Source organism: Barbus barbus (genome assembly GCF_936440315.1).
Source record: "Barbus barbus genome assembly, chromosome: 13".
Taxonomy (NCBI): domain Eukaryota; kingdom Metazoa; phylum Chordata; class Actinopteri; order Cypriniformes; family Cyprinidae; genus Barbus; species Barbus barbus.
Window position 1 is genome coordinate 6,839,415 of NC_136741.1, and position 27,445 is coordinate 6,866,859.

At 38.1% G+C, this 27,445-nt stretch overlaps 1 protein-coding gene across 1 annotated transcript in view; it reads right to left on the minus strand.

Moving 5' to 3' along the window:
- The window catches only part of LOC306879218 (unconventional myosin-X-like), a gene marked incomplete at both ends in the record, with an annotated part of 49,332 nt that overhangs the window by 2,747 nt on the left and 19,140 nt on the right, over nt 1-27,445 (minus strand). The window contains 34 exons of the mRNA XM_079432006.1: nt 51-187; nt 335-542; nt 656-953; nt 1,066-1,189; nt 1,306-1,463; nt 2,135-2,329; nt 2,472-2,614; nt 3,184-3,239; nt 3,322-3,415; nt 3,516-3,611; nt 3,731-3,974; nt 4,743-4,866; nt 5,446-6,207; nt 7,099-7,375; nt 8,148-8,254; nt 8,416-8,545; nt 8,632-8,756; nt 8,847-8,927; nt 9,121-9,229; nt 9,379-9,461; nt 9,552-9,620; nt 9,726-9,818; nt 9,978-10,044; nt 10,223-10,323; nt 10,418-10,564; nt 10,679-10,797; nt 11,682-11,811; nt 11,924-12,030; nt 12,147-12,231; nt 12,452-12,465; nt 13,169-13,293; nt 13,373-13,507; nt 14,405-14,592; nt 21,281-21,439. Of these exons, the coding sequence (XP_079288132.1) occupies nt 51-187; nt 335-542; nt 656-953; nt 1,066-1,189; nt 1,306-1,463; nt 2,135-2,329; nt 2,472-2,614; nt 3,184-3,239; nt 3,322-3,415; nt 3,516-3,611; nt 3,731-3,974; nt 4,743-4,866; nt 5,446-6,207; nt 7,099-7,375; nt 8,148-8,254; nt 8,416-8,545; nt 8,632-8,756; nt 8,847-8,927; nt 9,121-9,229; nt 9,379-9,461; nt 9,552-9,620; nt 9,726-9,818; nt 9,978-10,044; nt 10,223-10,323; nt 10,418-10,564; nt 10,679-10,797; nt 11,682-11,811; nt 11,924-12,030; nt 12,147-12,231; nt 12,452-12,465; nt 13,169-13,293; nt 13,373-13,507; nt 14,405-14,592; nt 21,281-21,439 (5,090 nt within the window). The remainder of the gene's footprint in view (nt 1-50; nt 188-334; nt 543-655; nt 954-1,065; nt 1,190-1,305; nt 1,464-2,134; nt 2,330-2,471; nt 2,615-3,183; nt 3,240-3,321; nt 3,416-3,515; nt 3,612-3,730; nt 3,975-4,742; nt 4,867-5,445; nt 6,208-7,098; nt 7,376-8,147; nt 8,255-8,415; nt 8,546-8,631; nt 8,757-8,846; nt 8,928-9,120; nt 9,230-9,378; nt 9,462-9,551; nt 9,621-9,725; nt 9,819-9,977; nt 10,045-10,222; nt 10,324-10,417; nt 10,565-10,678; nt 10,798-11,681; nt 11,812-11,923; nt 12,031-12,146; nt 12,232-12,451; nt 12,466-13,168; nt 13,294-13,372; nt 13,508-14,404; nt 14,593-21,280; nt 21,440-27,445) is intronic.

Below are 27,445 nucleotides of genomic sequence, written 5' to 3' on the forward strand. Positions count from 1 at the left end.
ATTCATTTAAAATCATCTAATCACCATAGACCATATGAAGTTTTCATTACCTCTCAAACTTTGCGAGCACATCTGCTACAATTACACGGCTTTCTATGGCCCGACTCTCCACCTTATGATGCTCAAACAAAGAGAACATATTCCTGCTATTTTCCATTGCCAGACCACGAATCAGCTTCTCCACCACCTTGACAAAGAAAAGCACAAAAAAGATGTCACTTTCATCCTAATTTGCATAACATGTTGTCATTTCATTATACAGTTCAAAAGAAGAGATGTTAAAATGATGTCTGAGTATGCTAATTAATTCGATAACATCTCTTTCTCTTCTCACCTCTCCAGCTGTGGTGTGTGAATTGATGGATATCTTGCAAGACCCTCCTCCATGGCAGTACACAGTAGTTGTCATTTCCTGTCTGTTCAGCAGGGCGGCGATCTCTTCCTGAGAGGGCACATACTCCCTGGTCTTTGTCTTCTTCAGGGACTCACCAATGAAGTGGGCATACTTCTCAATCTCAGTACCAGGGTAGCGCTCTCTAACTCTGAGAGATTATTCACAGACGACACCAAAATCGCAGTATTTGTCAAATGGAAATGGAAATATAGCCATTATTCAACTCCAAGAGGCTATTTAAAAAACATCTCTCTCTGTTACCTCTTCAAGTGGAATCGGAGGTAGCGCAGAATGGCGCGACTGGGCAAGAAGGTGCAACTCATGCAGGTGAGCAGGTGCCAGTGTGCGCGGTTTGCAGGGCTGTTGGGTTGGGGCACGTGATTAGTCTGTTTGATCAGCTGACAGTACACCTCATCTCTCAGTGGCCGGAGATCGTGGCAGGTCTGCAGGATGCCCTGGATGATGGCGACAGGGTCTGAAACTATCTCCATTTCCTGAAGTGAGTTAAAGATCTTCACAGCCTCATCCTGCAGGCTTCCATAACCCTTCTCCTTTTGCACTGCAGAGAGAAAGAGAGCGAGATCTGTTAGTAAGATTGTTGGATATGGATGATATGTCACTTTTTGTGTGTTTTACATGTGCGAGTGATTTAGCTGATGGACGATACTCACGGCTGTCGCTGACCTCTCCGTATGGCAGTGGCAGAAGAGGTGAATGCAAGGGATGCTGGGTGTATCTCAGAATGGGGTTTCTTCGATACATTTGTTCCACAGCCTCAGAGTTCACACTGTTCTCCTACACAAATGTCAGAAAAGGTAAAAGGTAATTTATGTACCATTTTTATTAAACAGCAGTTTTATCCATTCTAACCTTTAGTGCAAAAAAAGACTTATGTTTTAAAAACTGGTTACCTTAATGTCCCTAATGAGTTGCTGGGTGGGCGTTTCAATGGGTGGCTTGTTGTCAATGACGCCCTGAATGGCAGACACCCAGCGCATGGCTTCATTCATCAACTTGGTGTACAGACGGTATGAATGTTTACGCCCATGAATTATGATGTTCCAGTAACCTGCAGTGTAACCAGACATCAGCATCACTGTGTATCTTAGTTCATAGAAAGAAAAACATCTTCATAATTTCAATTATTTTTTTTTAAATAAATGCAAAATTAATGACATATAAACAACAAATTAAAAACTTGTATTATAAATAAATCGTTTTTTCTTTAAAAATACACTCTGTAATTGCTGTCAATAGCAGACTGCAAACAATACAGCAAATGCTTCCCAACAGTTCCAAACAATTATTTTTTGCTTCCTTAATTGTGAATTGAATCAGTGAAAATAATTTTCTCTAAAGGTCCATTTACACCAAGAATGATAACTATTTAACTACAATGATAACTATAGTAGCGTCCACACCAACAGAAGATAATGTTGTTTATTACAAGCATACACTACATATATGTTGTTTGCCACTTTAAATGCTTGAGCTCTTCAAGTCTGGTGATTTCTGATTGAGTGTCAATGTTTTTTAACATTCATCAGCTGTAAAAAATGTTTTTTCTAAAAGTGATTCCAAATATATTTCTCCTCTGTGTTGATTCGTTATAGCTATGGTATGGACATTCCTATTCTGTTCTATTACTTTCTCAAGCAGCATGAGTTGTAATTCCATATTATACTAATAATAATAATATCATACTCAAGTCACATCATATCATGATCATATTATACTCACCTGTCTCTTTAAACTTTTTCTCCTCAGACTGGACCACAGAGCACAGGCTGTTTAGAACCAGAGTGCCCATCTTAGATGCATTGCGCTCAGAAGACTTGTAGTAGTCCAGAGAGTTGTTAGTCAAGACAAACCAGCGCTTTTTCAGTTTGAGAGCAGAACTTTTGGCTCCTGCCTTCATCTCCTTGTGCAGCCATCCTGTGTCACAAAAGAACACACAGACACACACGGTTTAAGCAAATTGTGACTCATAGACATGTTATATACCTAATCAACCATAAATAAAATTAATTTGGTACCTACATTCAGGTTACAACTCTGTTAAAGATGATAAACACACCTCTGACTAGGAACTCCTGTCCATCACTCTTGGAGTCTCCTTTGGGTTTCTGCAGCAGACTGATCCAGTGATGCATTTCCTCCGGCAGGTCTGAGTTACAGTGGATCACACGATTGGCTGTGATAATTACAAATGAATTGGGCCTGTTTGGAAGGAAATAGAAGTTGTGTTAGCACCAGATATTTTTTGTATCTTCATATATTTAGCCAGACGAGTTCAAATGTTAAAGGTGAAATGTGTAACTTCTGTGCCATTAGCATTAAACTATTAATATTTTGATACAGTCAACAAATGGCTTACTCATAATGGACCCTTTTCATAGACTGTGATGATATGTTTCCCCAGTTATTGATGTAAATGTAGCAAAGTATTTTTTAATTTTCATTTATTTATTTTTTTACTTTTTTTGTTTTACATACATTTAGACACTGTACTTTGCATTACATTACCTTGTCTGCTACATACAGCTGAGGAAGCGACAGCAAATTTGACAACTTTCTTTTTTTAATCACTGTAATCAACGTATCAGTACTTTTTTCTTCTTTTGGAAGATCATAGAATCGCTGTTGTAGATTTTTTATTTTGCTATTGAAGCAAATGGGAATGCAAAATGAAAAATTTAAACTGTAGAAGACAATTCAGCTTCAATTGCTGTAAGTAATTTCAGCAGTTGGTTTTCTTCTTAGTATTCTGTAACAAAGATGATACTCACCTGTCAGGATTGTCTGAAGCACAAACTGAATCAATCAATCCAACATCCAGTGTGCCCTGAGAGAAAGAGAGCAAAGGAAGTTGTCAAAACTGAAAGGAAGTTTAATGGTGAAAGTGCACTTAGTGTAAGGACACTGACCACAGCGTTCTTTGGGTTGGCCTGCTCATGAGACATCTCCAGCAGCTGCTCTGGGGTGGCATTTTGGACCCGACTCAACATGGTAAACCAGCCACTAAGAGAAGGAGAGCAAAAGAAAGCATGCAGAGTGAGGGAGAGCAGTTTGGTCCAATTACAGAAAACACATAGGCCTGGACATAAAAGTGTCAACATACCTGGCATCCTCTGGTGACTCGGCAAACACCTGGTATGTTCTCTCATCTGTCACAATATTCAGAGCATTCTCTTTCTCATGATTGTCTACAATCTCCCTAAAAACAGGAAAAAACTTGATAAACCCTTATCCAGGGTTTCTGTAAGTCCCTACCTGACATAGACACCTCATGAATCATACTACCACAATACTGTTTCCTAATTCTCTCATACTTACTTGGCTGAGTGGATGTCAATTGTCCCTTTCAGCTTTTCCTCGCTGTCATTCTCAAAGTACATGAGCTTGGAGTCGCGCAGAACGAACCAGCGCATCTTCCAATTCCTGCGAGAGAGAGTAGATAGACCGCCGCCCTTCTTGTACAGCCAGCCTGACTTTAACGACTCCTGTTTAGAGCGGAACCACATGAACGTGTCGTCCTTCAGAACACACCAACGCCTGCGCCACGGGATCATCAAGCCAGCTGAGGATGAGACGCAAGAGACAAAGAAGATTTATACTTTTATACATCATCAGGTCAAGAACAACATTGTCCCAGCTGTTTGATAATTTTTTAAGAGATGGTATTACATTAACATTAGGACAGGGGTTCTTCACCAGGGGACTGGGACACATTAGGGGATCACAGCAAACTTCTAAGGGGGCCTCAAGATGTCTTTAAATGATTTAAAATATGACAAAACAAGCTTTAAAATAAAGCTAAAAATCAAGATGTAAACTTGCATCTTACTTTTTTATCTTAAATCGATCTCTATTTTATATCATTTGTATTTTAAGAACCATGATTCTCACAGTCTAGGAAAACTTGGATATACTGTATGAATGAATTTTAAAAGAGTGATTTCCAGGAAAAGTCATGCAAATTTTAATAATGAATATGAATTTTATACATTTGGTTTATCCAATGCGAGCTACGTTGCATTTGATGTATATTGTTTTTAATCAAATTATGCTTTCCTTGCAAATCAAACTCATGACCTTGGAATTTTTAATGCCATGCTCTATTTTTATTCAAAGTTCTAAAATTGTCATTTGTTTTAATTATTAATAATTATTTTATTATTTAATATGTATCGTGTGAAAATGAGCAGCTTCGTCATTACAGCAGAAGTACCATTTTGGCCCTTTGAATATTATCTTTGACAATGGGGGCACTGAATTTAAAAAGGTTGAGGACCAGAGCATTAGGGACTTCATTTAATATAAAAGGATTTCATCTTTGATTTCTTACCCTTCATGTAAAGGTAACTGTGGAAATACGGAGGTCCGTTCCCATTCAAGATGTTGACTTTACCGTTGGATACCTCCTCATCTGTGTCCACGTACCCATCATGCTCATCATCGCTGTCAGCATACTGAAAAAGAAACAGATAGAGTGAATGGTCTGTGTGTGAGTGTGCACACCTACTTAACCATATGCAGTATTGGTGACAAATTTGTTATGTACTCAGTAGTGAGCTACACCTGAAAAAAACTCATTTGAGGGACATCTAGGGATGCCCATACTTGTAAACATGGTATAAATTCAAAGTTTTTGTTTTAAATTGTAAAACTACAGAAAGTGTTTTGTTGGGGTTAGGTTATAGTATTTATAAATAGCTGTTTATTAAAACAATAGAAGTCTATAGAATGTTCCCATGTAGATAGCAATGTAAATCTGTATGTTTGTGAATGGTGGGGTTAGTTTTTTTGCACTTATTATTTTTCAATCTGACGGTATTTGGGTCTAGAAGAAGAATAAGCATAGTCTTTCTATGATTACTACAGTTTATGCATGATGTGTTTCTTGTATTTTAACCCAACACAAGTTAAATTGAAGGAATAGTACTGTAAATTGTTCCTTCAATGGGGCTACCACTATGAAGATCCAAACTGACACTGTGGGAAGTACATTGTACATGTCCATTTGGACACACATTCTTTGTGTAACTCACTGAATCTGAGCTGCGATTGTAAGACTCCTGGCTAGCGTTGGTGCAGGTGGACTTGCGAGCGTGTTCTGTGTCTGTCGCTGCAATGCTGCTCTGTCCATCCTCTAGATCGTCTTGGTCGTAGTCTGACTCGCCATCTCCAGGTACACTGTAGATGGGTTCCTCTGTGTCTGGCAGAGACTCTGCTGCAGTTAGCCTGCTGGTGCGATCCACAACCTTTTTCCCATCCACAACTGTTTTAGCCTCTTCAGGCTTTCCAACTTCTTTTTTGGCTTCGCTAGGGAGAGGGGGAGGAGGAGGTGGTGGAGGAGCCCCAGGTGGAACGTTGGGTGCAGACGGGGCCACTGTGCCCTCGGCAAAGGCAGGAGGAGGAGGTGGCAGAGTGCCTAAGATCTCCTGATCCACTGGACCTTCCACTGGAGGAGGGAACTCGGAAAGTGGTACGCACTCTTCCTCTGCATGGAAGCCTTCATCTACCTCTTCCTCAGTGGCGGCTGCCGGTCTGGGGTCAGGTTGCTTAGCTTCACCAGGAAAGACTTCTGGGCCTCCGGTGTCAAGCAGTTCAAGGAACTCAGTAGCGATACGAGAAGCTGCTTTTTTCTGGCGCAGGACCTCTGCATCACGCCGCAAGCGGAGTTCCTGTCTTGAGCTCTCACAAAGCATAGACACACCGTCTTCTTTTTTCTTCTGCAGACGCTCAATCTCTCGCTCCAAATGCAGAATTTCCTCCATCTGACGGTGCTCCTCATTAGACGAGCGTGGAGACTAAAGGAGAGTAGGAGAGAGGAATGATATAGAAAAAAAAGCATTATAAAAATGTTGACACAACCTGTCTGCAACTCAGACATGTTTTTAGACTTGATGCCAGAAGGTTTGAAAAATGTTTTTTACAAATAAAAAATATTCACTACACATTAAAAAAAATCATAAACATTCATAATTATTAGATATAAAATCCTTATTATGATCAAATCTTAACTTTTTATGTCATAATTATGCCTTTTTTTATCTCATAAAGTGTCATAATTCAGACTTTTTGTATCATAATTTTACATTTTTGATATAAAAAATTGTATGCCATAATTTAGACTTTAACTTGCATTTTTGACACATTTTTGGTTTACAAATGCATTTCTCAAATGTGGCATAAATCAGAATAATGAGTTAAAAGTACAATTTTGAAAAAGTAAAAATAAGATAAAAAGTCATAGTTTTGACAAAAATATATAATACATTTTTATTTCAACTTTTTTCACATACTTATGACTTTTGTCACAATTACTTTTATATCATAATTTTATAATGATATTAAACTTTTATGTCATAATTGTGACTTTTTATGTCATAATTATGATTTACCAAAGCATTTTTCTTATGTGACAGAAATGGTCTTATACAGAATAAAGACAAAGCTATGCAACAACAATAATCAATCAGCATAATCATACAAACTTGCATTTAAAAGCTTAGCTAAACATAAATATTGCATATTCATAGTGGAAAGTTTCAAAGTTTGGAATAAGATGAACTTAAAAATGTTGATTACTTGATATACTCTGAACAAAAAGAAACATGAACGGATTTTTGCCCTAAAATATATACACAGCTAGTATGCACAGTCTATGAGCTTTTAAAATGAATGTTAAAGTCACTGACCTCTGCTTTCTCTCCTTCCTTTTCCTCTTCATTATTCTTTTCATGGTCTCCCTCTGTTTTCTTCTCCTCCTCTTCTTTCTTTTTCCTTTCCTCCTCCTCTTTCTTCCTCTTCTCTTCTCGTAGTTTGCGGCAGACTCCTCTTGCCACTTGCCCTCGCCTGTGTTTCTGGAGAACAAGCGCAGCTGAGCTTTTCAGTTGAAACCGACGTCGATAGAAATGTGCACGGTAGTTCTTCTGGATGGTCAGAATGCTGTCCAGAGCCTTCTTAAAGTTCTTTCTGTAGAGAGAACACAGTTCAAGTTCCCTTAGAATAAGTAACTGTGAGATCAGTATTTTAAAGCTGTCACTAAGACACTACTTGTTGTCATGTATAGATGAGCACTAACAGGTAAAGATTAGGCACTTACACATATATAGTATGAAAAAATTGCTCTTGTAAGTTTTGCTTTCATTATTTCCTTGCTATTTGGCTGCAGTACAAAGCAAAAGAGTTTACTCTCTGAAGCACTGCCCAGGGCTGTGTGGTTATTTAAGCCAACCATGTGATAAGAAAAGGGCCAGGCACATTGAAAAAACATAAATTTCCTATTTTTGTGAATAAATTAACTGATAAAAAGTGGCAAAAAAGGCATTTCTGAAGGATCAAGTAATGCTGAAAACTGAAAACTTACAGGAATAAATATATATTTTTAAAATATATTAAAACAGAAAACAGTTATTTAAAATGTAACAATATTTTACAATATTACTGTTTTTACTATATTTTTGATCAAATAAATGCAGCCTTGGTGAGCATAAGAGACTTCTGTCAAAAACACAAAAAATGAATGGTAGTGAATATTTAAATATTTTTGGCATTAACCCTCTGAAAAAAAACAAGATGATCATAAAAATGAATCAGGATAGGTTGGAAGATAGGCCATATAGGTAATATGTGTGCTTTGAAGGGGCAGATGACATTAAAGAAATGTTGTGTATTGAAAATGTTTTGGAAACTATACCTAATATAATCTAAGTAAATCAGAGCAAAAACCAAGAAACACACACACCTTGCAATATATCTCAGAAGATAGGCTCGTATAATCAGTCCAGCTTTGCTTCGCACTTCATCTCTCTGCTTCTCCAGCTTCTGTTCTAGAGGTTCCTTCAGAAACACCTTCGAGTCAAAAATTATATCAGGTTAGTGCAATCAAACATAACAAGTGCTCATACATGACAGAAAATGTTCATGTGTGAGTCTACCTTTATAAACTCACAGACAGAAACAAATAACTATCAATTGAGAAGCGATGAAGCAAGAGGTCAAAGGTCACTCACCTTGGTCTTCCCAAACTGCCACTCCTTTTTGGACCTGTCGTGGAGTGTCAGCAGATCTGTGCTCTTCTTTTTCTCATCTCCATTCGAAGCCACAGCTGCCTTTTCCTTCTCCTTCAGAATGATTTTATACCTGATGTATACAACCACAAAATCATAGTCTCCAAGAAAACCTGAGCCAACAGAAATTCATGCACCTGTATGCGTTTTAACATTTACCTGCTGAAAAAGTCTTTAAAGGTGCGTCGGACAGGGAATCCAGCTCTGCGAATCTTCACCGTCTCCAACATGCCAGAGTACCGCAACTGATTGATAACCACATCTGGGTCGAACTTGTTTGGGGTCTACAGAACCAAAAGAAAATGCATAATTAAATTTGATAATATGTGTGGAATATAAATGGCATTCTCATTGGCTGATGTGACTGCTCTCACCTTGTCCATGTTGGGTTTGATGCAACGCACAAAAAAGGGGTTGGATACACTGAGAGTGGCCATTAGGGAATGAAGAGAGTCCTGAGAGACAGAGGAGACAACCAATGAAATGTTTTAAATCATTGACAATCAGAAAGGACTGCAGGCAATGTCAACAAAAAACAGGGTTGAATGACTAGTGACTTAGTTCCTGATTGTTTTATAGTGCAGCACTTTAACATTTTCAATTTTAAGTCTATAATATAAAAGTCTTGATATAGGAGTTTTATCTCACTCTGAACTGTGAGCTGACAGTGGGCTTTTTTCTTGCTGTGCCCATCTTCAAGGTCTCCTCATTATTTCTGCTGCTCACTTGCTCAAACAGGTCATAGATGAAATCCAATCTACACACACACACACACACACATACACACACACACACACACACACACAGAGAATAACTCACAGGTTAAATGAGAGTGCGACATATGTTGTACACAACAAAACTGCCTCAGTGTTTGTGTGAGCCTGTGCATTTGTGTTTGTGTCTTACCTACTATCCTTCAGCATGTTCAGTATATCATCTCTAAATGTGTCTCTGTTCTTCTCTAAAATCCCCCTCACATCATATAAGACCTATAAAAAGAAGATAAAAATATAAAGAAAAAAAGACATCCAGAGAGATAAATAGATAGATAGACATACAGCCATGGATATTTCATATACCTCTCCAGCATAGTGTTTTATCCCAAACTGATGGTCTGCCAGTCTGGGTTTCACATAATAGGGATTAGTCTGTGGAAAAATACAACCTCATGTCTTTACCGAGCTCATTCATGTTAAACTGTAAATGCTTGGCTGAATAGTATTATGTCTTTGTGTGATAAGAACTTAACTCACAGAGTGTCTGCCGTGCAGTTTCTCCAACAGGGTGAAGTCAGTGCCTTTGGGAAATCGGCTCTCCTCATTAATCAGAGCTAACATGCCCAGTTTCTGCACAAACACAACAATACATAAATGTTACATTATACAAAACTGAAAACTTCTACTATTGTAAATAATGAAACTGAACTTTGAAAATAAAATAAATGTATAAATATGTGGCATTCAGGCTAATTACCCAAACTGTTCCTGATAGCTGAACTGGTTTACCTTCTCAATCAGATCCAGACATTCTGCATTGTCCATCCAGTCTATGGCTTCCCAATGAATCCCTTCCCTGTACCACACAATTTTGGTGCACGAAACTTAACAAAAATATTTTTAGATGCTTAAATTACGTACAGTATGTAATAGCTGTTCATGTGATCGGGCACTTATGAGATGCATTACACATGTAAAAATAGACATTTAATAGAAGAACAATTTTTCATGCACTCACAGTTGTCAGTCTTTACCTGTTGTACTCCAGTTGCTCCAAAGAGAAGATGTGTTTGTTGAAATATTCTTGCAGTTTCTCATTAGCATAGTTAATGCTGAACTGCTCAAAACGGTTCACCTTCAGAACACACAAACACTAAACGTCAGAACACACTAAATCTCAATAAAAATGTATGTCTGTGCATGAACATGTGATCCATGTGGCCTCACACCTCAAAATTCTCAAAACCAAAGATGTCCAAGATTCCAATAGACTTGAAATTATCTTTGCCCTTTATCTTCTGATTAATGCGCATGATGATCCACGAGAAGCACTGAGAATAAAGCGCCATAGCAACCGATTCCCGGGAATCTATTGCCTGTCAATCAAGCATGATAAAAAAAAATTTCCATTTTTGATCAAGTGGAGACAGAAGAGAAGAACTGCCAAACTATGTAAGTATATCAATGTGAGAAAGTATGTGTGATTGTACCTGTTCCACTGTGAGTGGAGAGCAGATCTCTTCTCCTCTGAGGAACATGGAACGCTGGGTCAGGACCTCAGACAACTGAAAACTGTCCAGACCCAGGAGCTCACTCACATTAGTGACAACTGCAGGAAAACAGAGAAGAGATTTACTAACAAACACATATTAGCAGTGCCGGGTAGATTACATATGAACTGTAGTCCATAACTGATTATAAATTACATACTACTTTTAGATTACTTTTGACCTAACTCATTCATCACATAGACTTATTATTGTGTACCATATTGATAAAAATGTACCAACATGATCAATATCATAAAATGCATTAAACATTACATTTCCCAAACTGGGTTTCGTGATAAAACTGGAGGGTGTTGAAGAAAAGCTAATAAATGAATTAAATCATAAAAATGTCAAATTAAAATGAAATAAAATTTATCAGTGCAATGTGAGAATTACAAACATACAAATACGCTGCTAAATTATTTAAATCTCAGGGGTAATTCAAGTAAATATTTTCCATCAAAGGGGTTCAGCTCATAAAAAAGCTTGGGAATCCCTACATTACATGAACAAACTGTAATAAACCTATGAACATGACATTAATTAGCCCAAATCTTCCAGGTTTTAAATAATTTTGTTCAGACCTCCAATAATACACCAATAAAATACTTATGGATATGATGAAAATATAGTATTTCACAGCTATCCATTGGCAGTGTTTAATAACTAGCATAATTACTATTCTCATGTTTAAAAGTGGTCATTTAGAAATGAACATTTAGAAGAAAAAAGAACTGGGGTGAATCAATAAAGTATGAATAATTTAATGTCATTGTGTGAATAATATGTTTTCATGTAATCCATAAATAAGTAACTGTATTCTGATTATTAGCATTTTAAAACGTACTTAAATTTTGGAATCTGATCATGTAATCCAGACTACATGTAATCGGTAAGTACTCAGCAGTCTCTCTATTATTAAGTGAAGAATGACACCTCTCACCCTGTTGGGTGGTGATCTGAGCGCCCCCTGCTGTCATGAACTCCACATTGCCAAGCTGCAGAACTCCAGATAGCAGTTTAAACATATCTCTGATCTCTTCTTCTGTGAACTCCATGACCTTCAGAGCCTCCTGCAGATGAAAAGAGAAAAAGAGCATGAATCATCATGCTGCACTTAGATTTTTGTCCACCTTAAAAATGTTAATTATCAGATCAACAAAAGTCTATTCCAATTTTTTGTACCATGACATCGTCAAAAAGCTGCTTGTCATCGAGACTGCGGTCCTTCACACATCCTGACTGACTCAGGTAGTGAAATAACTCAGGGGAGTCTTCCAGAAAATATGTCTCTAAAAAGAGATGGACATATCTAATCATTCAGTGTATTTTGGTTGAAGATGGCACATCTGCATTTGTGAATGTGTGTAAATGCATGTGTGTTTATGTGCATTGTGTATTTGTTCACCCTTTTGGCTTTTGCTAGCCCCGGCCAGCAAAGCATAAAAGATGTGGTAGTTTCTCTCCCCTGGATTCTGCCTTACCACTCGATTCTGGAACATAGATCAGATCACAGATGCTGAGTGGGCGAGAATCTCACTTTGGCAGACACTCTTTCTCTGCAAAATGGCGGAGTGATTCTGCCTTTGACAAGATATCCAATGCCAAATTGTATTAACAGAACAATGGCTTGTTTTAAACTGTGAACAGCTGATCACAGAAGACTGATTTCTGGTAGTTAGGCGTGAGTCAGCAGCAGATGGAAAGGTTTACCTTTTCAAGCAAATCTGATGGGTCAAAAATTAAGGGAAATGCAGACACTTTAAACAGTAGCTTGTAGTGCACTGTACAGTGAATGTGTTTAAGCATGGGGAAAAACAAATCCCAGTTACCAAGTTACCCATTCATTTCTATGGGAAAAAAAGAAAACCTATGTTAATAAAATGACATTGGAGGACAATACTCAATCTCCGGCAAAATTTTTAAATGGTTGATGTGATTATGGTCACTGGGATTTTCTGACACTTCTGACACGCATGTTATTTGTAAATGAAATGGAAATGTCTTATAGTTTAAATTTATATTAATGCAATTAGTTGAACTCAGAGTGATTTTTACCTACCCATGTAGGACTAATTACACATTTGTAATGATCAAATCACAAATTAGTACATTTCAATTATTAACTTTAAATGTAATATTAAATACAGGTAAAACTTTGAATTTGCCATTTTTACCAAGTGCACTTTTTAAAAGTATACATAAATGTGTTAAGAAAAAAAGTATACATAAGTAGCCTACTTCAATTATATTAAATTATATGCAAGTTTTTTTTAAATATACTTTTAAGATTAAAAGCACCCTGCAAGTGCACATGAATACAGTTAATCACACTTCTTTTTCACATGGGTATGGCACCATCTGTAAATGTCAAGATGTCTCAGTAATAAAAAACTATGTATGAAAGCATGTGTGCTCTGAGAAGGATACAGTCGATGATGCATCCTCCCTGGATGTTCCCACTTTGAGAGAAATGAAGCTGAATGAATTTCCCAAAGCGACTGGAGTTGTTGTTGTAGACGGTTTTGGCATTTCCAAATGCTTCCATGATGGGGCTGCAAAAAAAAAGGTTGTGGATTTGCATGTGCACATGAAAATGCTTAGGCTGTGTGTGTGTTTAGTAATGTGTTTTACCTGCTCTGTACGATGGCTTGCTCCACGCGTGTGCTCTTCTCTGTAGGCGACGTCCCGGCAGAGTTTTGGCTCATGACAGACAGGAACTGTAGTAGTAGTTTGGTGCTCTCTGTTTTCCCAGCTCCACTTTCACCACTGGTAAACACACATGCACACATTCATTTGTGACCTTCACTGACATTTGTGTTACCCTGATTGAATTTGCAATGCTGTGAAATCTGATAGCAGTTTGTAGCAAAGGTCTAAAGCCACAACTGCTCAAACTCAGCCTTTAGGTTTAACACAAATGAGATTAGTAAACTAAGATAATATCTAATAATGGATCCCCTTCAGTCAGTGAGTAAAACCAAAAGCATTCCAAACCTTCCTCACATTACTTACATGCTTTAAAACAAGATACAAAAAATCATTGTATTTTTCCAGTAAGAAGCGATAGAGATATTTTTAGATAACACAAGGGCAAATTAATAATATATATATATATATATATTCAGGGTCAATTCGTTTATAATAGATGCCATATTGTCAGACAAGCTTGTTTCTTTTTTCATTTCTAATGTAAGTGTATGGAAGTCTTGTGTGTTTTGAAAGTTTTACATAAATTAAAGTAAAACATGCTGTTTGGGGGTCTGATAATAATATTTAAAATAATGATAATAATAAACATATTAGTGACTAAGGCAGCACAATTAGTCAGAAAAAAGTCACAAATACAATTATAGCTACAGAAAATTGTTGATTAAAGTATTTTATTTATATTTACACTGTTGCACCAAAGGTGCTATACTCAGTAACCAATCAGACATGTTTACATGAATCACTGCACATAAGAAATCCATTCAAAATGGCAAAGATTTGTTCAGTGCATGCTAATAGGAAGTTTGTTTTTGTGTGTTTTTTATGGTTATAAAAAATTAATTATTTGGATGGTCATACTCATTCCAGCCAATGAATAATATACAATCATGAGCACATTTTACTGAAAATCTATTTACTGTATTCTCAAAAAAGTGTTTGGAGGTCTTATATTACCTGATCAGCACACATTGGCTATCATGTCTCTTCCATAAGCAGCGGTAACACTCATTGACAATAGCAAAGATGTGTGGTGGCAGCTCGCCCAAATGATGCTGACTGTACAGCTCCACTGCAGAGAGATCATACAGCCCTCTGATCTGCTTATAAGGATTCACGGCCGCCAGGATAGAACCTATGTTAGTCTGAGAGATAGAGAAAAAGTGGCAGTAAGTTAAGGGGTATTGAGTATAATAAAGCCAGCAAATAGTAAAACAATAAAACAAGCATATTGAAACAAATGCACACACATTTGTGATCAGTGTATATTTTAATTTATACCCACAGATAAAGGGAAATTTCAAAGGAACTTTAATAATCAGTATGTGATCCGGTCATATTTCACAGCTGGTTGTGTCAGTGGGTCGTGAGAGGATTGTGCATGATGTTTGTCCTTATCTATGAGCACTGTGACAACATAAATCCATCTCATTTAATATTGACTGCATTAGTAGATGCTGGTTTTATAAATGTGCTTATGTGTGGGTGTGTGATTGTAATTTTCATATACTGTGGCTAACACCACCCATGCTGACTGGCAGTAATATGATTTACTGATCTTAGCAACAGCAGTGATGATGAGATTAAATTGAGACATTACTGGATTCCTGGAAAGGTGCCAAACAAAATACAAATACAAATCTAGACACAATATTATGGACACTACACAAATGAGAAAAAAATAAAATAAAATCACGGTATATTATCTGTGGATCTGAAATTGTGTCAATGTTGTACTTGCAAAAAATATTTTGTTGCTACTGCCCCAAGAGGGCACTAGAGAGAAGGGTCATTCTCATTCAAGGTCGACCATGTCCTGGTGTCTCAGATAAATCAGATAACCACTGCTATCAGTCATCAACCTCAGATGCTAGCAATGTGAATTACAGTATCCATTTACCAAGATGGGATAAGAGAGACCCTTCACATTCACTCCACTGAGCACAACATGACACAAATCTGCAGTCTAAGGCAAGATCAACAATTCAGCAGCCAAATGAAGCCTTGCATGCAGTTTTATATTTTATTCAAATGACAGGGAAATTTATATAGGCAATTTTCAGACACTGATAGTGAAATTTTATTCCAACTCTACTAATAAAAAGCATTACACCGACCTTCGCTAATCGTAGAAACATCCATACATAATTTCCTGTATTGCATATGAGAACTAGACTGATTTATCATACTGTCTCCCATTTTATTACCAGCACAAATATACCAAGATAAACAACCATATTATCTCACTTGTTCAAGCAGGTTATTGGACTATATACTGAAATGGGTTTAGATTGCATGATGTGTTTTTGGTGTAGATGACTGTCGGATGTTTTCGTCTCTCTGCAGTGAACTAAACAGGGCAGGTCATGTTCACAACTGTTGCTAGTAATTACCTCTGACACAGAGACTGAGACTTTATAGTCCAAGTGCCTGTAAAAATGGCATTGATTTGTGGTGAAATACTAAAACAATACCAAACAATTTGACAAATTGTAGTAGTCTAGGCAATATGCAAAGTAATGTAGCTTTATTAGTAAAGATTTAAACCAATGTGTGGTTAGTTGTGGTTACAGGTAGGTTGTGTTTTTATTTTGTATGTTATAGTGTCTACTGAATCACAGGCATTAGGGTTTTAGGCAATAGTTGATTCAAATAGTTTTTGCATTTGGTCTTGTCAGAATGCTGGAAATTGCCAAAGTTTTTCTGAAAGATTAGAACACCTTTAGGATATAGGCATCAAAAACACATTAAGAGACATTAAAAAAAAAGCCTCTTAAAGGTATACTCCACCCAAAAAGGAATCATTTACTGACTGTTGTGTATATGTATATATATATATATATATATATATTTTTTTTTTCTTTTTTTTTTTTTTTTTAAACGTTGATAGCCAAACAGTTTCAGTTTTCTTTGACTTCCATTGTAGATTTTGTCCATATATTCGAAGTCAATGACCAAAACAGTTTGATTATCAGCAATCTTCAAATTATGCTATTTTATGTTCCAGAATTAATACACTTAATGCAGATTTGGAACAACATGAGGGTGTCACAACACTCAGGAGCAGGGAACTAGGAGGCGAGGAACTTCTTCAAATAACAGACTTTATTAATACAAACACTTAGGTACCGCTGAAGACACGGAACGACAATCACAGAATGACAATAGAGACTGGACACAGAGGCAGGGAGCAGAGAACTAATAAACACTGGGGAAAACTAGATAATTAATGACACAAGGGGACTAATAAACTAATGAGGAAAACTAAACGAGAACATGAAACAGACCAAATATGGGCACGAGAGGAGGGGAAACACAAGACACAGAAAGACAGGACTGACAGAGGGTGAGTAAATGATGACAGAATTTCATTTTGGGTGGACTATCCCATTACAATATCTAATTTAAAATAATATAACCATATAATATAACACCACATAATACATATGTTTTAATAATATATTTTTAAACTTCTGTCTTCAGTTAAGTTTATCACTTTATCACTAGCTCTGGGTTAGCTAAAACCAGTATGATGGAAGATTAAAACGAATCTGCCATATAAAAGCTGTGTAATCATGCTGAAAATTTCCAGTATGCTTGTCTCTGTCCCAGTCAATCCTTACAAAGAATGATTTACTGGCTTTAAGGTCTCTTTCTATGGATTTTGCAAAGATCAAGCTGGAATGTTTGGATCATAATGCAGACAGAGTCATATCATTCACTCCAGGCTACAACTCTAAACCAGCAGTCTGGGATGTATGGCTCTGTTTAGACCAATGAGGTTCCAGCCTGCATTCACCACCCGATCACATGATCCTTCTCTTTGTCAGTGTGATTGGTAAGAACCTATAGTGGCACACATTTATTTAAACATGTCCAGAGGGCCTATTCTTTGATTTCTCACTTTGTCTCTCTCTCACACATGGATGCTGTTACAGTTTGTGAAACATACAGTATATACTGTATGAACGATAAAAGTGAGTTGAATTACCAACATAAGAGCATTATTGCACGTTTAATTTAAGAACAGATGGTTAATAGTCAGATTCTGGATTTTGTAATTCACTTATACGATAAAACCCAGTGCTATTTTTATTTATTAATTCTACTCCCTAATTATGAAAAGTCTTAAAATGATGAAACAGTTTTAATCTTCTGTTGGTATTTAAGCTGATAAACTAACTTTAAACAATGGAAATAAGAGCAGATGCTGAAATATTTACACATTTGGGCTATCACTTACAGTGCATATTTTAGTATCAGTTTTGTCTGAAAACCCAGTTTGGGATGTATTAGGTTTCGGATGCTTTTCTTGAAGAAGGAAAATTCCTTAATCAAACAGGGTTTCCTTTCAGTCTCAGGCTGAGATGTTTTGAGTAAATATCACTCTGCTAAACTTAGGCAGGAAACTCCCGTTCCTCTCTCAGCCAGTCAATAGATGGGGGGGGGGGGGGGGGGGATAAGGAGCTTGACTCAAACTAACAGTGCCCATATTAGAACCACAGCTCAGTGTGCTGAAGCATGTGTGCAAAATAAAAGGCCACAGCCCTGACTAATCCATCTTTTTAATCATTGCCTTTAGAACAATCCTACTACAAAAATTACAATATGCATATAATGTACATGAGATGCATGTAGGAAATGTAAGGTTCAAAGTTATAATAATTCTGCATTTTCAAATTTGTTTTTATTTTAATAATTTCAAACGATTTAACTTTTAGTTTTGTTTTAGTTAATTTTAGAAATGATTTTCATTTTTACAGTTTAGGTTTTATTTTATGGACATTTATATTTCTTTTTATACACTACCGATCAACAGATTTGGGGTTGATAAGATTTAATTTGTAATTTTGTTTTAATGTCTCTAATGTTCACCAAGGCTGCATTTATCTGATCAAAAATAAAGCAATAACAGTAATATTGTGAAGTATTATTAAAATTCAAAATAACTTTTATTTATATATTCTATATATTTTTAATATATTTTAAAACATAATTTACTCCTGTGATGGCAAAGCTGAATTTTTAACACTATACTCTAGTCTCCACTCTCCAGTATCCCATGATCCTTCAGAAATAATTTGAATATGCTAATAAGCTTGGTGCTTAGGAAACATTTCTTATTATTATCATCATCAACACTGAAAACAGTTGTGCTGCTTAATATTTGTGTAAGAACAGCAATTATTTGAAACAGAAATTTTTTGTAACATTATAACTTTCTACACTCTTGTCACGTTTGACTTTTTGTCCTTGCTGAGTATTAAAGTACTTGGAATCAAAAATCGTGCTGATCCCAAACATTTCTTGTTTAGCTTTAGTAATTTTAATTAAGGAATCAGTTAAGGAATCAAAAAATTCCATCTAAAATAATCTTGTCAAGGCTAGATATGATTATTTAAACAACAAATAAAAACAATCAAGTGGTGAAGTCAAAAGTTTAGCTGGCCTATAACTCATCGGTTGGAAGTGATAATGTGTTATTTTTAGGGCCGGGACTCGATTAAAAAAATTAATCTAATTAATTAGAGGCTTTGTAATTAATTAATCGAAATTAATCGCATTTTAATCGCATATAAATATTTGACCTGAGAACAGTGAGAAGTAAGTTTTTTTATATGGATTTTTAAATTTCCCATCCACAGGGCCAACCAAAGCGGTCTCATCAGCTTCTTTGTCCATGTTCACTGCGGTTTGTTTTTGGCTGTTTCTCAATATGCTTTCTTCAGCGATCTTGCGTCCTTGTGTTCTCGTTCTACGTCATCATTAACCGTCGAAGTTCAGTTCCAATTCTCAAGAACGCAAGTACAGAGGATGCATGAAAGTGCCCGGATATGTTCTTGAAACTGAGGATGCATCGAGTGCAGACTTGAGAGAATCGAGCCGTTAGAAATCCCAGAAAACGCTGTGGGTGGCCGGTGTACAGAAGCCTGTAAGCTTTAAAGTCGCTCTCACAAATACTTAACGGCTCTTCAAGTTGAAAGTAAACATTTATCGTTTTGTTTTGGTTAATTTTAATAAAGTTATAAGACCCGGAGAAAGTCTGCATTTTTATTGGCATATTAAAATGAATCTTAACAGTAAAACATATAACGCTGTAAAATAAAACAATACAATTATATGAAAGTAATATCTATAATAGTATGAAATGTTTTAATATGACATTTTGTAATATTTATTGTTCATTGGTCGCTGCTTATGCTGAGACTATGCGGTCAGTTAAAGGTGCCATAGAATGAAAAACTGTCTTTACCCTGGCATATTTAAATAATAACAGTTCTGTACATGGAAATGACATACAGTGAGCCTCAAACACCATAGTTTCCTCCTTCATATGTAAATCTCGTGATTAAAAAAGACCACTGAAAAACAGGCGAATCAGAACATAACACCGACAGTCGGGATCACTACGCCCCCAACATTTGCATAAACCCGCCCTTGTTCTAAGCCGGCCGAAGCATCAGAAGCTCTGCAGGTATTGTAAATAAACAAGCGCGGACAACAGCGAAAATAACACAATAAATGTTATGTTCCAGGCCGTGCAGGGGGTGTGAAGTGCAGGGATGGGTTGGTGTCTGTATTCAGAAAGGCACAGAAAGCAAATAACGCGAGCCACTAAAGGGACATGGTTAGCTCCTTGCTAGCGGTAGCCTGTTACAGTACATAAGATTTCACTCTCAGTAAGGAGAGATGAGGATGATGGCGAATGACTTACAGATCCTGAGCACCACTGACAAGCATCTGATCTTGTGAAATGTGTGGTAAGTACTGTTGCTCCATAATGTAAACATAGTTTGTGTGATCGCGTCTCTTGAAAGTGAACTATAACGCGATCGATGGATCGTTCAAAAGCAGTTTCAATGCCTCGCATATTAATAACGGCTCCCTGATGCCCGCGTTTTACATACAGTATAATTACCCAACGATATAACTGCGAGAGAAAGTATTTAAATATATATTTTCCTCCCTGTGCTTCCTTCTTGCTGATGAGCCGTACTGTGAAACAGCCAATCAGAGCAGAGCTCATTATTATTCATGACCCTGCCAAATAAGCCAATAACAGACCGTTTCATTCTAGGCAGAAATCCTAGGGTTGTAAATGGACATGTAAAATCGTTTCTGGAGATTTTTTGCCCTTACCTAAGCCACATACCTTCTGTGTAGATATCAGAGAACAATTTAAAATACTGTATCAAATGCATTCTATGGCACCTTCAGTTAAGCAAGAACGCAGTGCATCTCAGTTCTCATAAGTGTGCGTTCTGTGTTCTCGCGTCCTTCCGAGTTCGTTCTTCCAAGGAAGCTTGGCAAGACCGGTCTCCACGAGAACGCAAGTCCGTTCTTTGAACGCTAGTTGGTGCTCCAGTATAATCGGTCCGCCGAAACTCATCCAGTGAGAAACGTTCCGCGGTGCAAAAATAAGTGCGATTAAAATGCGTTAAAAAAATTTAACGCGTTATTTTTGTGTAATTAATTAATCTAAATTAACGCGTTAAAGTCCCGGCCCTAGTTATTTTATTTAAATTAATTTTAAATTGATTTAATAAACTTGGCCTCTGATGTATGACACTATTAAAATTCAGAAGGATCATTCACTTTTTGGCTTCTAACAAGTGAGGAGACTTTTAATGAGAATAAAAAAGCAGAATAAATATCATATGGCTTAACAATAACATTATAGGGAAATTCACTGTGGTTTAGATTAAGATATCTAAGGCATTTTAACTGTTTATAAGGGGACAGAACAAACCTGAAGACATTTGTAGCAAAGTTGGATACAATAATAACCCTGATAAGGACCTTTGTGCAGTCACGTGTCTCTAAGATTCTTACGTAGATGTTGTCTCTCTGGTATCGCTGATGAAGGTTGTGCATGATGGCGGCCTCATGGAGCTCTGCCAGTGTGGACATGTCCTCCACTCCATCAATGCTGCTCTGGTGCATGGGGGACACCTTCTCCCTGTTCACTTCCGCCTGCTGCAGGTACACAGCCTGAAAGACAGAAACAGACAGAGTGGCCTTAACAAAATAACACCGCTTCCACGCAACCTGCTGATACACAGATGCACGAGTAGTAGATCACAAAAGGGGAGAGGATTGTTCCAGGACCCTTTTAAGGGAATGCCTGCAGTTGAATAATTCATTAGTCAGAGACAGCAGGGTTCCCGCTTTTCTGCTCCGTAGAGTTTCAGCGTGCTGAGGCCTTTCTTTACCCTTTATACCCACCAGGCACTGCTTGACAGAAACGCCAGATGTGTTGGCAAACAGAGAGTACAGTCTGGCCTATTTAAACTCAGCAAAAAGGAAACTTTTAATAATGCAGGAGTTAACATTAAACATGTTTTCGTATGAATTCCATAGTATTTTTTTCCATACTACGGAAGTCAACTGCTACCGTCAACTTTTTGGTTAGCAACTTTCTTCAAAATCTATTCTTGTGTTCAACAGCTGAAAGAAATTCATACATGTTTGGAACAACTTGAGGACGAGTAAATGACAGATTATAATTTTTTTTTTTTTTTTTTTACAGTAGATTGTAGAAGAAAAGATGTTTAAATCTCACCTTAAAACATTTCTTTAGGGTAGCTTTTACTTGATTTTTTTTTGTATTAACTCTATATTATATTACTTGTGTTTTGAATGCATCTCTTCTCTTGCTTATTTTATAATCTTCATATGGATTTTGTTGTTTCACTTGTTTATGTAAAACGCTTTGAGATGTAACATTTAAAGGTACTATAGAAAATAAAGATTATTATTATTAAGTATCTGCTGATACTTCCTTTTCACTGTGACTTAAGTATTAAGAGAGAACTATAATTACATCATTTGTATGTTGATTTCCTCAAAAATGAGGGTCTGACTCTGCAGGCATGGAAAAGCATTCTGAAAACCTGTTTGATAAGAGTCATTATTTCTTTGCAATTTGGTGATGATATTGCTGCCGAAATTACACACTTCAGTTTCAATATCCATGTAAATTACAAGAAAAGCTTCTTTGCTTTATTTGACTGGACAGAACAAAAGGAAGAGACATTCTCTCTCTTTCTCATCATTCTGTCTATTTCTTTTCTGCTGAAACCTCACTCCGTGTCACCCGTTGCCACGGTAACCAGAGAGCACAGCCCAGTTCATGAAGAGAGAGCTGAGAGCCTGATAGATTAAAAATCAATACAGCCACTAATGTGTGTGCGTGTGCACCATTTACTTCAGGTATGGATTTATGAGCTGTTTCTATTCAAACCCATTAAATCAGCCACAATCTTTTTAAGTGCACACACATGTACATATAGCCCAGCACTGGAGAGCAAGACAGAGAGATAATTATGTTTGCCTTAGTTACATGCTGCTAAATTGGGGTTGACAGACTGAAGAGAAAAAGGAAAGGTCAACGTTTATGAGCTGAGACAAGTTGCTGCTAATCAATACAACGGATGGTAATGACATTGACCTTCCAAAATCCTGATCAGAATCAAACCTTATTTAGAAATATAAAGAAACAAACCTGATTTCAAATGGAATAACACAGAATTTCAGTGTATTTAAAAAATATATATTTTTGCAGGGCATTTATGCCTTTTATTATTAGATAGGACAGTGGAATGCAGACAGGAAAGTATTGGGTGGAGAGAGGGGGCGGGATCGGCAAAGGACCTAGAGACGGGAATCGAACTCGGTCACCGTGAGCACAGTTGTGCTATGTCAAAGTTTGTTCAAAGTAGAGGTCTTCACGGGTCCACTTGGATCCGAAAACCCGAGATCTGTTCCGAGCGTGTTCGGGTCCAAAACTTCTTTGAATGCCTCGGACACGGGTCGGTTCGGTATTAGCAGCCTCGGGTCTCGGGTAATTAAAATAAATGTGCTTTTCCCAAATGGACCCGATTAGACCCGAATTCTTTGAAACTTTCCTGGATGCGAAGCCTACTTGTGCGTTCATGTTAAGTTAATTTTTAAGTAAAAAAGGAACATACATTTGTAACCTCAGAAATCCATCTTATAGATCTGAGATCCATCAGGAAAATCCACTCAGTTCATTACGCTGTGTGTCAATGCAAGGCTTTTCTTTTTTTGTGTGCAAAAGCCCTTCACCGGAGATGAGGTAAATACATTTTTCCGGACTGATGTGGGGCTGCAGGCTATGCACACATCAATGAAGTTTACGTTCGGGTTCGAAAATAAATGCGGTCGGGTCGGACTCGGGTCTAATTTCATTGGGTCTGTCTTGGGTCAGGTTTATCTTTAAAAAAATATATATATATTTATGCACATATGGTTTGGGTAAGAAGTGATTCGGGTCGGGTACGTATTTTAGGACCCGAGAAGACCTCTAGTTCAAAGTTCTAGTTATTCTCTTTGATAATTTGATCTTAAATGATGTTCTCAAAACTTTAACACAAAACATTATATGTTGTTTATGGAACTTTCCCCTCCTGAAATGTTATAGTTGGACATTTATCCTTTTTATAAATGTTACTACTTGTTTTATTGCATATAATGTGTGCAAAATGATCAAATGTTTCAAGTTTGCATAACCAAGAAAAACTGAACATTTTGAACGTTCAGACAACATTCAGAAATAACATTTATAACTTATATATAACTTATATATATTTATAACTTATATATAACTCATTTTATAAATTATAATGTTAAAACCTTTTTAGAACATAATTTTTGTTAGCTGGGCAGTATCTGATGTGGATTGGACATATCTCAGATCTGTTGTATGTGTGTGGACTGACTTTATTTGGCAAACTAAACCTGACAAAATCTCCTAAAACCTCCTTTTCAAGTCATCCTCATTTGTAGAAATGGTATAAAAAGGTAAAAGTTTATATATATATATATATAAATTGCAGTTAGGGTTAGGTTACTGTTTTTATAACTATCTTTACAAAAAATGTAAGTATATGTAATGTCCCCTTCCAGATAGCTATGTAAATGTGTGTGAGTGTGTGTGTGTATTTGGTTGTGAGTCTGTGATGATTGTAAGTTTAGACGCTGAAAAGAGGAGATGAGGAGGTCTTCATGCTCCATTTTCTCCACACACACACACACACACACACACACACGCGCACACATAAGCACACAGCCGCTCCATCTCTCTCCCCTCAGCGCATGGATATTCCTGCAAATCTGTTTGATGTTTGAAGCTGCTTTGCATGATTCAGACGAAAGCTGAAAAAGAGCATGGGAGAGAGAGACTATAAGCACCAGTGACCTACATTCACACCTATAGAGAAACAGAAGCACAACAGAATGCGGGGGTCCTGAGATGCATGTTTAAATTTGAATTAAAAACAAGGACCACATGGAGTGAGACACTGAAAAACAGTGAGATGTAACTTAATGGTTAAAGACATCTGTGTGCCTGTGCACACAGACCAAAAATGATATAATAAAAGTGCCCTGTGTGAATGATCCCTAAGTTGACCACAGACAGACTGATGGCCATTTGGATTGCTGGAGACTGTAGAACAAGATTACATGTATTTGAACAAAATACAGTAAAACAGTAATAGAAATATTATTACAATTTACAAACAAATGTTTCTATTTTAATTTATTTTTAAATATAATTTATATCTGTGATGACAGATATAAATTATAGTCTTCAGTCTTCACATGAACTTCAGAAATCATTCTAAAATGCTGACTCAAGAAACATTTCTTATTGTTAATGTTATCAACCTTGAAACTGGTTGTGCTGCTTAATATTTTTGTGGAAACAGTGAGAATAAGTAACCAATGATAAGTAAGTTTAAAATAACATTATTTCTTGGAAATCAATCTTTCTAACATTATACTAAATATATTTACTGTGATATGTGATCAATTTATTGCATCCGTGCCGAATAGAATTAATTACGTCTTTTGAAAGAAAAACGGTATTGTGTATGTGTAATGAACTTGTCAGACACAGCAGGTTAGTGAAAGAACAAAGGTGTTTAATAGTGAATCTGGAATCGGAAGAACTGAGGGGTTGGTATTCTTGAGATGAGTAGAAGTCAATGGAGTTACAGGAGACCCGTGAGCCGGGATAAACTCAGTCACTGTGTCTTTGACAGGGATGATGACAGCGGGAACCTCCAGCGTGCAGGGGAGTGCTCTGTGTGCCGTGATACGTGTCCAGTGAGTGGTAACCACAACAGTGTCCGTCGTCGAGCGTCTGGATCTGCGGATGGGGAAGATGAAGAGGAGCAGAACAAGAGGTAAGTTTCAACAGGTAAGTATCGTCAGGTAGTATACTCAGCTATGAGTCTTGAGAGCGTCGGTCCTTGTATGTTACAACAAGATCGGACACTGTTGTGATTGAGGAGAGTGCTTTTAAGTGTGTGGTGATTGTTCGCTGATGAGGTGCAGGTGCGGGTGATTAGAACTCTGGTGACGTGGATCGTGGCCATTGGTTGAGAGGAAAGCCTGGTCGTTCTCTGACAGTACCCCCCTCTCCACGGCCCGCTCCTGAGGGCCGACCCCGGCGTCGTGGTGGTCTACCTCGTCCTCGAGGAGCAGGGCGATCAGGATGGTTGGAATGAAATTCACTTAATAGATCCGGGTCAAGTATATCATCCCTGGGAACCCAAGCGCGTTCCTCTGGGCCGTACCCCTCCCAGTCGACTAGATATTCGAGTTGACCACCCCGACGCCGGGAATCCAAAATCTCCTGGACTTTATAGATAGCACCGTCGTCAATGATGAGAGGGAGAGGGGGTTCCTCGACCGGACCAGGCTCTGGGGAGACAGAAGGAAAATACGGCTTGAGGAGTGAGACGTGGAATGTGGGGTGGATCTTGTAGTGTGCAGGTAGTTGTAGTTTGAAGGTTACCGGATTGACCTGTTCCAGAATGGTAAAGGGGCCAACGAATCTGGGACTAAGCTTGCGGCAAGGCAGGCGCAGCCTGACGTCCCGTGTGGAGAGCCAAACCTTTTGTCCTGGATGATAATCAGGTGGGGTCGAGCGACGAGCATCGGCGGAGATCTTTTGCCTGCGCACTGCCTGCTGAAGATGGTGATGAGCCGAGTCCCAGACTCCCTCGCTCTCCCGGAACCAGTGATCTACCGAGGGTACGTCAGATGGTTCTCCTGACCATGGGAATAGGGGAGGCTGGTAACCGAGTACGCACTGGAAGGGAGTGAGACCAGTGGTGCCTTGCCGAAGGGAGTTTTGAGCGTACTCGGCCCAGCCTAGGAACTGGCTCCAGGAGTTCTGGCGGCCGTGACAGAAGGTTCTCAGGAATCTCCCTATTTCCTGGATTTTGCGTTCAGTCTGCCCGTTGGATTGAGGATGGTATCCAGAGGTCAAACTGACGGTCACACCTAGGAGAGAGAAGAATGCTTTCCATACCCGTGATATGAACTGTGGTCCTCTGTCGGAGACGATGTCCTCCGGGATTCCAAAGTAGCGGAAGACGTGGTTGAAGAGTAACTCGGCAGTTTGTATAGCGGTGGGTAGTCCAGGGAGAGGAAGGAGTCTACAGAATTTGGAGAAGCGATCAATGATGACGAAAATGCAGGTATTCTTATCTGAGAGTGGTAAATCAGTAATGAAGTCTACTCCTAGGTGTGACCATGGACGATTGGGAATGGGTAGTGGTACCAGTTTGCCAGCAGGGAGATGACGTGAGCTCTTGGATATCGCGCAGTCGGGACAGCCCTGAACGAACCTCCTCACATCCCTTGCCATGTTTGGCCACCAGAAGCGATCGCTTAGCAGCGAGAGAGTAGCGTTGGCCCCTGGGTGGCCTGTACCAATGGATGTATGCGAGGAGTGGATGAGAGGCGTGCGTTGAGTCCGGGGTACATACTGGCGATTCGGGGGACAGCCCGGCGGATTGGCCGGAGGAGGATCGGAGACAACTGGAGGAGAGGTCCATACAATGGGGCTGGCAATAATGTTGGTAGGGAGGATCCCCTCGGGCTCATCGGAGACCTCTTCTTGAGAGTGAACCCGGGACAGGGCATCAGCCTTGATGTTACGAGGACCTGGACGGTATGAAA